General features: G+C 27.7%; 1 protein-coding gene across 2 annotated transcripts; it reads right to left on the reverse strand.

The window, feature by feature from the left end:
• Positions 1–422: 422 nt before the first annotated feature.
• Positions 423–11,249, reverse strand: LOC111637036 (putative ammonium transporter 3). Of its 2 annotated transcripts, XM_023382444.1 has the most exons (7): positions 10,899–11,249; positions 8,267–8,816; positions 6,476–6,547; positions 4,508–4,567; positions 4,274–4,350; positions 3,880–4,196; positions 423–3,018 (listed from the first exon to the last, which is right to left on the reverse strand). In XM_023382444.1, the coding sequence occupies exons 1-7, from the start codon at positions 11,056–11,058 to the stop codon at positions 2,740–2,742; spliced, it is 1,515 nt and encodes a 504-aa protein (XP_023238212.1). In that variant the 5' UTR covers positions 11,059–11,249; the 3' UTR covers positions 423–2,739. The 2 variants fall into 2 exon arrangements, with proteins under 2 accessions (XP_023238212.1, XP_023238213.1); XM_023382445.1 differs by lacking the exon at positions 4,274–4,350 and having other exon boundaries at positions 3,880–4,216.
• Between the last annotated feature and the right edge of the window lie 1,371 nt (positions 11,250–12,620).

Genomic DNA, 12,620 nt, shown 5'->3' on the forward strand with positions numbered 1-12,620 from the left:
ACTGTATAGCCTTACCCTCCACTTTTCGAATTAGCTGTAACTGCTTCTCTCAGCGATATTTCTTGAGAAGAAATCTCATCTATGAAAAGTAACTTTTCTTTACAAATTACGAACTGATTACGTTATTACGTGATTACGAACTGATCTGTTAATGGTATCTTTTATTTGGATATGGTCGACGCCTTACCGACGACCCCTCTCTTCCTTCGTTACTTCGACCTGACTAATCGATCCCCACCTCACGGGATCAAAAGGACAAAAACACCATCCAGTGACAAAGTGGGCGATTTCCACCAAACCGTTGCAGGGAAAAGAGGTACGACCTTGTCCTACCTCCGACTACCCACTATAGGGCTTACCTGATATATAATCTAATAAAGATATGTCTAAAATTGAATAAATATGTCATTAACTGTGGAATTTTCATTAGGACGTAACAAAATGAAAACAAACGTTACGATAAAATGGCTCTCATTCGATTGATAAACTGGGAAGCTATTTCAAGACAATATAAAGGATTGTATAACTTATTTCTTTAATTATGTAGTGTGTTTAATTATTATTTTTAAAGATATTCTTCGATAGTTTAGCCGCTATACTGACGGAGCCAGGCTCGTGTAGGACATTGTATTGCTATAAAAAAGTTCTTTACGGGCACATTACGAAATCAAAAATAATTACAAACTACACCCGAAATCAAGCCATTTATTATAGAATCTCTGCAATTAACCATTATACCGAATGTACAGTTTATTAGATATTGCTTTTCTATAACGTAAGGAAATTAATTTATAGTAATAGACTAATTCGTAATAAGGATCGATAAAACGGGAATAAATAAATATGTACCGGATATTAAAAACTTCTAATATTTTTTATTATTATAAATTAGCTTCATCTTCAGGAGAAAACGTAAGAATGTGAGCAACAATACATTTTTTCTATTCTTTTCGCTTTCTTTGTTGTGAGAATGGGTGATTTTTGAAGAATCAGGAATACAATTTCGAGATTTTTGTTTTATTTCTTAAGGATATTTTGCTTCAGATGTACACGTAAGTGATATTTTGACAAACTACACAATATGCTGTACTGAACAAAAATATTTTCATAAAAAAATAGAATTACCCATCTTTGTCATTAGTCAATTATCAGGTTCTGGAGCTTAATTAAGAGCACAAAATGAAAAGGTAAGATTGCAGATGTGAATTGCAACCTTAAAAAAGCTGTAGAGTATGCCCATAACAGCAAAAAATCAAAAGAACCACACCTCTAAATTTGGCCATTCGCGAGATATAGCCCCCCGAAATCAGCCTACTTCCAGGCTGATTTCGGGGGCTATATTATCCAAGTTAATTTCGAGATAAATTACCATATCTTGAACTGATTTGGAGTAGAATATATTTTATAGTGAAACGAAAATGTCCAAAATTAATAATAATTAACATAAGTTAAATCTTTGTCAAGAATGTGATAGAAGCACTGATAAAATGCGCAAGGAACAATTTTATCTTTCTGATAACGAGGATTGGGATGATTCTTCACTTGTGAAATTACCAATAAACATTTTATTGCTAAATTTCTCTCTTATTTTCCGAGGATTGTTTTGGATGCTGCGATTGTAATTCGCAATACGACGACGGAGACGATGATTCCTTTAGTTGTGATGAAGACGAGAACCAATTTGTATTGTGTGAAAGCTGATAACCAGTTAAAGCTGATCAAAATATTTTATTTTTTCACATACAGAAAAAAAATTCTTATTTATTGGTTCTTAATATTCATATATAATATCTTAATTACCTTATTATAGAATTATAATATTAACTTTATTAAAAATTTTGATACACAGTTTAAAATTTTTACATTATATATCAATATTATACATTTTATTATATAACATTAATAGTGCCATCCTAATCAATCATTATTATACGATATAATATCACTATATAACAAAAAAATAAACTTATTTGAATCATTTTGACATTTGCTTCTTATTTATTATTATTTTTTTTCTCTCTTTTTGCTTTGTGAACACTAAGAAAGCTTATCATGTGTTGCTTTAGGACCTACACGTGTAGTTAATATCCCTAAAATTATTTCTATTCTACAATTTATACAGAAAGCTTATAAAATATTTTATTCAATTAAAAAAAATTTAAATATAATTTGATAATAAATATACATTTCCTTGATTAAAAACAATCAATTTTTCTTGTTTCCGAGTAGCTTACACTGTACTTCGAAACGCTATACAATTATTGTTTATCGTTTTCTTCATAATTTCCAATAGAAAATTTGGAATTTAATTGTTTTTATTCTATTTTAAATACAGTACATAAATTTTTATACAGAATAATAAGACATTATCTTTTATAATACTTTATTAATGACCCATTACCAGAAGAGATTTTTCTACCGGAAACGGCATACTTTTACAATATAACTAATTGAAAAAATTAACAAAAAAATATTAACTTCAGTTTTACAGTATATTTTATGTTATGCACATAAATTTTATAATAAAATAAATTTTTTTAAAAATATTTACAGTATTTTTTATTATTATTTAAAACTTTATCCTTCCAATAAAACCGTCATATACAACGTATATATGATCTGTGTATATATATAATTTTTCTTTCGGTCCGTAATTAATTCAGGAATATTCTGATTATATTTTCCTTATCTCGACTGAATAAAAGCTTGATTAAATCCAATATATTGTTTTTAATTAATTCAGTTCGGCTCGTTAACGTTGTGTTTATCGCTCTCCGTATCTTTAGGAAATTTAGATTCCGATTGGTCGGTCTGGGTGGACGATGTTAACATCGGAAATGACGTCAATCGTATCGATTCTAGAGCTGTTCTTAAACCATTTGTTGTTGTTAGATCCAATTTCAAAGGTTCTTCTTGCAAAATAGTGTTCCATTCTGAACGTATATTGTGTTCTACTAGATCTGCTCCAGCTTTTTCATCCTCTATTGTCATTCTTATTGGTATTGCTTTGTTAATACACTAAAAATATAATAAAACTGTTGGAAATTTTGAATATAAAAATGTAATAATGTATTAATTTTGTAATAAAATGTAATAATGATTTATAGGAAAAATTGAAATATAGTCTATAATACTCTTATAAGCGTTTTGTTTCTAATTAATCCTACGTAAAGATTGGTAAATAAGTTATTTATTTAATTCTAAGAAATGAATTAATTCGGTGTTTCTCAAACTGACTACCTGTTGGCACAGGTGATCCGCAAGCAGATTTAAATTAAAAGTAAATAGTATCATATTATTTATTTGTTTAATAAAGATATAAAATTTGTTCAGTTTACGAGATGATTTTTAATAGTTTACTTTCAGTTTAATTAATTATGTTTTTGTATGTATTCAAAACATGTTTTTGGATTTATAATGTTATAAAAGGCACAGTATGTTTGTTGTTAATTCTCACATAGGTTTTAAAACATGACACAACTTAGTGGTCCGTAGAATATTTTCAAGCATTTCACTGGTCCTTAGGCTTAAAATGGTCGAATTTACTGAATTTATTGATTGATTTTTTAAAATTTATTTCTAAGCTTCCATTCTGCATGTGTATAAAACTAGAAAATAAAAATTTTATTACAAAAAAATAAGTTTTTTGTTATGACTGGCGATAAATTGCTCAATACCCCAAATTTATTTTCAATAATTTTGCTTTTATATATACAGTATATATGTATAAATAAATCGAAATAATTCCATTTTGTGTAATTTTTGACGTCACTAAATAATGGTTTTAATATACATTTATATCTGTGAAATATACGGATATAAAAGATATCGTAGTTATAAAAAACTTCAAATAAATAAAATTAAAAAAACGTGACTTACGTAAAGCAATAAAAATGTGGAGCTCATACTCCATGCAGTGACAGATACAACGGCCAAAGTTTGGATTCCTAACAGATGCCATCCTCCTCCTCTGAACAGACCTTGATAATTTTTAGTGAGATTCAACATTCCGTCCGCTTCGACGAAAAAACCCACGGAAATCATACCCCATACGGAACCGACGGCATGTACAGAAATGGCACCAACTGGATCGTCGATGTGTAATTTATCTAAGAGAGGCATCGTCAGACTCGCAAGGATAGAACCTATCGTTCCTATGACTATAGATTCCCAAGGATGATACAGAGCGCAACCGGCTAAATGGATATATTTTTGTCTAAATTAAAAGATAAATAAAAATCAAATAATTAAAACGAATTAAATATTTACAAACCTGTAATCGATACCAGAGAAGCTAAAATTCCATTTATTAAATCCAGAACGAGGAACTTTCTCTTGTGAGCAATGTAACTGTTTTTATAAAAATTACACATTTCTTTTAAATTAAATGTCTTTTTTAACATTTAAATTATTTTATACATTATTTTACGACTATAATAATACGCTCAGTGTAGTGTAGAAATATAATATTTTTCTTAATATTAGAGAAAAAAACTTCTAAGCGAACCTGAAGATTAATGCTGCGATTCCACCTCCCACTGATGAATTAATTGTGACCACTGCTGATCTGTAAGATAAATTTGTTTATTTATAATACGTCATTAATTTTTTTATAAACACAATGTATGAAAGCAATCCCTTCCAAAGAAAGAAATTATGATCCAGTGGAAAATTTATAAATATAGTACAACTAATTCTGTTTTATCCTGAAGAATATGTATAAAAAAATTGAATTGATACATATAATAGGGACATTCCCAGAAATTTTCTTTCTAATTGGAACTAAAAACAACAACATGAAGGTTAAATGCAAAGAAAGCGTTTCATACACTGGGAATATTTCTTAACGCATTCTTAAGTACAGTGGCGGATTTCAATTTTAAGACCCCCTGTAAATATTTTCACTACCCCTACACCCTACAGTGTGCATTCTACGTGCACGTTTTTTACTCTGATAGGCACTATACAGATGGTCTAAAAAGAGTGAGACATGGCGAAATAACATTGAAAATTAACCAATATAAAATTATAATTGCCTGGCTGTATTTAAAAGGTTACTGATGTTCAGATTGTATTCATTATGAAAATTGAAACTTATTGGTACAAGAATTACAGTATTCAGTTTCAATAGGTAAAAGTGTTAAAAACAAAAAAAAAATCTATTAATCCATGGATATAAAAAATAATTTATTTTTAAATTTACTACTGATTTGTATTTCAAAAATCTATCAATAGTAATCTACTAATAATAAAAATTTATTTCTAAATTATTATAATAGATTTCACTATTGTTTGGTAAATAATGGAACATTTTGAACATTTGTTATAATTAAGTCCATTCAAGGTATTCGATTTTATCTTTTGGGTTTTTTAGAAATGCGCTGATTGATAAAGTGAATAAAGAAATCCGATTTTTGTTTCTGTAAATTGTTATTATGTCTTAAATATTGTTATTAATTTTTGTTAAAAATAAAATTATTTAAGAATATTTACACCCTTTTTATACCTACTTTATGAAATACAAATCAGTATTCAAATTTAAAAATAAATTATTTTTATTTTCATAGATTTTGGTTTTTAACTCTTTTACCTAATGAAACTTAGTAATTCTTGTACCAATAAGTTTCAATTTTCATAATTAATACGCTAAGTTTGTTTGTTTATTTATGGCAACGCAACACTTGGGTAATCTGCCTAGGGGATGCCTTCCGGGAGGTCTTTTTAAGGGAACCTGACCCTATTTCCCTATTTAGGCGTTACAGACGTGGAGAAAACGCGGAAAACCGAACTCCCAGTTTTCATGGAACGAAGACCGCTTGGCCACTGGTGAGCCCATAATTAATACACCCTGAACATCAGCTAACCTTTAAATATAGCTAGGCAGTTTTAATTTTATATTGGTTAAAAACAAACTATATCGGAACTTTTCTCGCTTTAGCAAATTTATCAGACTTCATAATCTAATAACATAACTACTGTATGTCGTTTTCTATAAACATCATAGGCAAGTGAATTAAATGGAGTTGAGACAAGAAATTTCTTAAATAATTTTTAACTCTTTTAAGAAGAAAATAATAATAATTAAATAAAATAATATTTTTAATTTTGAAAGTTGAATTTTAAGGTCCCTTTAATTTATGAGGCCCCATTTGTGCGCTTGTTCGGAAATTCGCCACTGCTTAAGTAGCATTAGTTTCAGCTTTTACAAGTGTATTACATCAATTTTTGCATTATTCAAAGCATTTTCTTTACATTTAAAAACGATGTGACGTCAATTTGACGTTATACAAAATAAATATTTTCATTATAAAAGAAATGACATAAGAATGGTAAAGATGTATGACGTAAAATCAATTTTTTTTTACTCAAACTCTTTCAAAAGATAAATTTATTTTAAAAAAATGTATCTAAATCAAATAAATACGTTTGATTTTAGTGACAATTACGATGATTAATTTTACAAAGAATAATTTACCTGGCAGCATATTTCCATTTATGTCCCGTAACACCAAAAGTACTTCCGCAATTAAAACCGAGCCATCCCCACCTACGAACGAAAAAAATTGTTAAATTTTAAATTAAATTAATTGTATAAAAAAAAAACCAAACAATTTTTTGAAGTTTAAAGTATTACAGACTTATTAAAATTAAGTTATATCAGACCATCTGATACAAATTAATGTGATAAATATATTTTAAAAATAAGTATATTTTTATATCGTTTATATAAAACTGTTTTATTCGTTTAGTACGTTATATGGCTTTAAAAGTTTATATCATTTTGTTGAAATTTTCTTGTTAGAGATGGGATAAACACGCCGCACTCACTTTTAAGGTTTTTGACAGAATTTTATAAAGAAGTTTTCTTATTCTTCTATATTTTCAATGATAACAACAAGGGGGAAAAAACAAACATTTTTGAGTTATATGCGGGATTTTCTATTCTATACAAACAGATTAAAACCGTATTTTTAGATATAAAAAATGGAATTTTTAGAAAAGCATAAAAACTCATATTTCATTCACGTTATAAAGCGGAATTAAGTCAACAATATAATTACTATACAAACAGAATAAAAATTATAATCAGATAATATATATGGCTTATATCATGTTACTATGTACATATTAACGTAGTCAACAACACATTTATAATCATTTGTAGTATAATAAATGCATTCTTCGCCATCTTCTTACTTAATTATATGTAAAATGCACTTTAAATCGATGACGTTAAAAAAATCTGTTATGTAAAATATTTTAATTAAGTTTATTCGATCATCGCTATTTTAAATATCTTTATAATTAGTGTACAAATTTTCAGTAACATGAGCTAATTAATAAGTGATTTGATGTTTTAACAAACATAAAATAACGAGCTCATAATACGAGTAAAATTAAATATTTTCGTTATTATCTCGAAATTTTGAATTTAGTAAATAAGTGAATTAAAAGATAATATTTTAGATAAATGATTTACATTTTGGCAAAGTGATAGAAAAGATAATTCATTAAATATACTTTATCTAATTTAACAAAGTATGATCATTATTTTCATTCTTCCTTTACCAGCAAAGATACAATTTTTGTAAAATATTGAAATTAAAATGCTTAAAACATTTAAATGTAATAATAATAAACGACTGATAACATTAAGCGGAGTTATAAGTAAGACTACAATTAATAGAAACGTTGGTTATGATCATTAAAAAATGAGATTCATTCGGTGCTGTTTTTCACAGCATCCTCTTTAACAACAGCTATTTGAAGTATAAAATGTCAGCAATTTAAACGATTCAAACGTTTAACATTTAGTCATTCCAATCGCAGCACTAATTAAAGGCTGATTATAAGAAAAGGCAATTTAAAAATAAGTAAAATATCTGAAAATAATGATAAATATAACTGAAACTACGATTACAATAAACAATACGTTTTAAAAATATATTTGAACTTGTTTTAGTCCATGTTAATTCTGATAACAATAGATGACTGATAACAATAACCATAATTCAAATAGTTAAGTTATATTGTATATAAAAATAAATAAATCAATTTGCGATATGCAAATATTGAAAAATGTGAGAAAATATTTACTTTCGCATCGTGTTCCGTCTCTCTATTATATATATTGTAAGTTTCTTAACGTAATTTTTACATGATCAATTCCTCTGTTATATATTACAGTTTTATATAACAATTATATAAAACTATTGCTATATATAAATAATAAAGTGATTAATAAATATCTATCCGTAACACTTACCAAAGCATAAACATTCCCACCAGAGCGTTAGTAGGCGAACCCATTGGTGGTGGTTCGTTACCTTGATCGTAACGTCCTGTTCTAGGTTTCAGCATGATTGATGCTACCAAAGCGGAAGAACCTCCTACCAGATGAACAGCCGCACATCCGGCAATGTCCACCACATACATATTTTTGAGAAATCCATGATTTCCCCAGATCCAACCCGCCGGCAGACAGAATATCACCGTGTTGAAGAAGGAGAAAAGACAGTAGGCCATAAAGTTACACCTCTCGGCCATGGCACCAGAGACGATAGTCGTGGCGGTAGTGGCAAACGATAACTGGAATATGTAAGTCGCGAACACTTCTCCCATATTCTTCTCGTCCGAATCGAGCAGAAATGATCCTATACCGCAGAAACTGTTAGTGCCAGGACCTTTACCGTAACTCAATCCGTAACCGAACATCCAATAACTGAGACCTCCAAATATTACGTCGATAGCATTTTTGACCATTATGTTAACTTCGTTTTTCTTTGTCACGCATCCAGATTCCAACAACCCGAAGCCTGCAAATAAAAGAATAATAATAAAAAAAAATAATTTTAAAGTAAAAATAAGTACGTGAACAAAACATGTAAATCATACCAAGATTTTATTATTCAATAACGAATTAATTGTACAGTTTCCGACGCGGGTGGTAAATAGAAAAGTTAAGTCATATCTTTCTTTAACGAGTAGATAATAAGTCACGATTAACATTATTAACCGTATTCTACTTAATGCTTACATCTACTTCGATCGAGGTAACATTCTTGATAAAATAATCTTAGAATTACTAATGCACGACCGTGATTAATAGGTCAGATTTACCAATCGGTACCTATTATGTTATGAGATTTATTCGAGTATGACGTCTTCTATTCTACTTAGTCTATCTTCGAAGTTAAATTATTACGTTTAAAAGAAAGTTAAAACGTCAATATTAAAATTTGAACAAAGAAAATATTTTTAGAAATTGTTTAATTAATGTTAAAATCTTGTAAATATGACATTACTCTAACTAAAAATTTTATGTACTAAATTTAATACTGTAAATTTACAGTAATATAAAAGTAAATACTAGAAAAATAAAACATCAAGAATAGTTAATATAGGGGCCTAATATATTTTAATACATATATTAAGATGTATAAATTAATAATCATCACAATACACTACTCCTTGTAGATATTTATATATTTAAAATGCATAAATCTATAACAGATTCACAGCATGTATGCCTAAAACGAAGGTGTTATATGCAGTATTATGTTACATATACTTCTCTATTATAAGTTATACAATATAGTAATATATTTATATAAAGAGTCAACAGTCAACTTACATATTAGGCCTATATCAATACATGCTAGCTTTAAACTCACGATTTTCACTCATAAAAAAATAGAAAAAAATTATTATTAAGAAAATTATTTAAAATTTGATTTAATCCATATTAATAAAATATCGCTTGAAATTTATAAAAAGAAAATAATAAATTAATCTTCTGTAGAATATTACAAAAGAAAAAAAAATAATATGTTTACGAAATACAAAATTAATNGAAGTGCCACCAGTTTATTTCTACTTGGAATTGTGTGCAATTACAAGTGTTATTCTGGTAGGAAATACTTTATATAAATTCAATTTAATTACACTTCCTTGTGTTAACGTGCCTTTTAGTCTGCTTTTTCACGTCTTCCAGTATGAATCGTTATGACTACAAAGAAATTATTAAGTTCTATGTGTATTCTATAGTAATATTATATGACAAAATTTAGTGAATCAAAACGAAATATTTTTTGAAATATAGAGATTTTAAATATATATTTTAAATAATTATCAAATTTAATATTTTTATTACCAGTTTTAACAATAATAATACTGCAATTGAATATCAAAAATTTGTGATGTAACATCCCTTTAACACGTTGCACTATAAACTACATATTAACCACTTGCCGCACGAGTGTTTTTAAAGGAATTTTAAATTAAACATAAAAAATACTTAAAACTGAAAAAAACGAAAGAAATGCGTTAATTTTGAAAGAAAAGCTTCAAATTTAATTTTCCTATGTCTCGCCTTTTTTTGAAATTTGACACTGATGAGTCATTGTTTAGACAGCTGGATGACGTTGAGAACAGCTAAAGTGGGATTTCCCGAGACATTCTCATAGAAGTCTCGGGAGGCGATGGGTTTAGAGTAGGGTGGATAGTAGTTGGCTGTATATATTTAAATATTTTACAGTGTTAAGCAGCACATTTCGCTCGATGATAGGTCAAATATGTAAATATTTACGAGATGGGTTTAAATCATATTCCACTTCTCTATAGGATTTTCTGATAGAAAGCTTATGTAAACAGCAGCATCCAGTCGCGTTAGCGCCTCCAAAAAGATAATATTTTATAGTAGAAAAACATTTTTTCTTATATAACTTATATATTCTAGAGACGTTTAAATTCGTAAAAGCTGTAAAATTTATTTTTAAAAAATACACGAAGAAGCGCTGATTCCAAATATCTTTTTGTAGGCTATCACGTTTGATAATAAAGTAGGCGACTTTTTTTTATTTATTTAGTTAACTACGTAAAAAAATATAGTTTAATACCTGATTGCATGGTAAATATAATAAACGAACTAGTCATAATCCATGTAGCATCTTCCCAAGAGACGTCCGATTTCTCTTCCACATTACTGTCGATGACGTGTTGGGGACTTAAAGGGGTAGAGTAACTTTTTGTGATGTTTGACACTTCTTCGCTCGTCATTTCGTGGCATATGTTTCGCTCTTCCTTCTGACATAAGAAGGAGAAGCAGAAATTACCCGGATGAAGAACGATCAACCCATCTGGTGACACCTATCTCCGACCAGTGATGCGGTTCGAGTGTTGTTTGATGTATAGAACACGGAGAATCGAAGTACTTCGAACACAGCGCCGTTTTACAACGATTGCAACCGAAGATGTTTATTTATCTTCAATTCTTTTATGCTAAAATTAGTGTGTGAGTGCATAACTCATATTATATTTTACTACACCCTCTTGAAAGTAAGAAGGAGATTCTAATATGTAACGATAAATTAAGTAAACATAATTTTGCTTGTGTTAAAATATTAAAAGCAAATGATGAAATAAAAATAAATTAAATTTGAATCGATTTTTTTATTTCGGTTCGTATAAGTGAAAATGAAAAAAACTCACGTGATGTAGACACAAGTCACGTGATCGCCTTTACTTTCCCTTTCGGAATGGTTGGAGGGTAAAAAAAGAAAGTGACAGTTATTTGTGAATAAAATGTAAATAAGATTTAGATTCAGCAATATCTTTTGTTCCTTTCTCATAAAGATTGATAAAGATAAAACTTTTTTTTTTTTAAATCTTACGCTCTTCTTCGACAGCTTCGTAGAATTTAATAACCAATTTCCTTAATACCGAAGAGAAAATAAAATAATGCCAATTCTTATAAGAAAGTTTTTTGCATTAAATTTCTATTTTAATTATTATTAAAATAGGAATTTAAAACTTTATTAACCTTCGTCAAAAAAAAGAATCTACAATTTAGAAGAAATAAGCATCAAATTCAAGTTAGAAACGAATGAAAATTAAAAAAAAAAAAAACATTATAAATTAAAATATTAATTAACTCATAAAAATTCTAGATAAGTAAATTTTGACTCGTATTTTTAATTTAATTTTATTTACTATGAGAAAGAACTCTTTAATACAAAAGTAACGACAGTTATTATAATTATTAATTTGATTAACGAGTTTTAAATCATTCTATATATATATATAGGCCTATATACAGCTTCATATTTTTGATTTTATTTTAACATTTTAAAAATAATATACATGAAATTTTTAATAAATATAACTTTAATTTTTAAACAAAAAGTTAAAGATCGACAAGAATCATTGTCGAAATAGGTTGATTGATAAATTATGACAAGAAAAAGAATAATAATTCATCATTTTTTACAAGAATTATAATTCGTCAGAAAATCGTTTAAGGGTGAAAATCGTTATACTTTGTTACTGTCAGCATTAGCATTAGATTTATGTTATTTGGATCTCGTATTTCAATTCTCGAATATCGAAGAGATTTCAATGCTTTATCATTTCGAAATTTCTTTTTAAATTTTGTTGTTATTTTATTTTATAAATATATATAATAATATAGTATTGTATTATTAAGTAATTTTCTTTGTAATTTTAATAATAATATATTATTATTCATGTTATGAGTACTGTATGTTACGCATTAGTTCTTTGAAATTTCTACACAAAAGTTAAGTTTTTTTACTTTCTTTCGAGTTTATAACTTGAAAAAT

Source organism: Centruroides sculpturatus, unplaced genomic scaffold, assembly GCF_000671375.1.
Source record: "Centruroides sculpturatus isolate CEXI.00-Female unplaced genomic scaffold, Cexi_2.0 scaffold1042, whole genome shotgun sequence".
Taxonomy (NCBI): Eukaryota; Metazoa; Arthropoda; class Arachnida; order Scorpiones; family Buthidae; genus Centruroides; species Centruroides sculpturatus.

Bases quoted from the DNA above. Each gene is read 5' to 3' on its own strand.
- LOC111637036 (XM_023382444.1), bottom strand. From the start codon at position 11,058: ATGACGAGCGAAGAAGTGTCAAACATCACAAAAAGTTACTCTACCCCT. The intron at 6,548-8,266 runs GTAAGTGTTACG...TTTCGTTCGTAG, and splicing joins GTGGGAATGTTTATGCTTTG to GTGGGGATGGCTCGGTTTTA. The intron at 4,568-6,475 runs GTAAATTATTCT...TTTATCTTACAG, and splicing joins AAATGGAAATATGCTGCCAG to ATCAGCAGTGGTCACAATTA.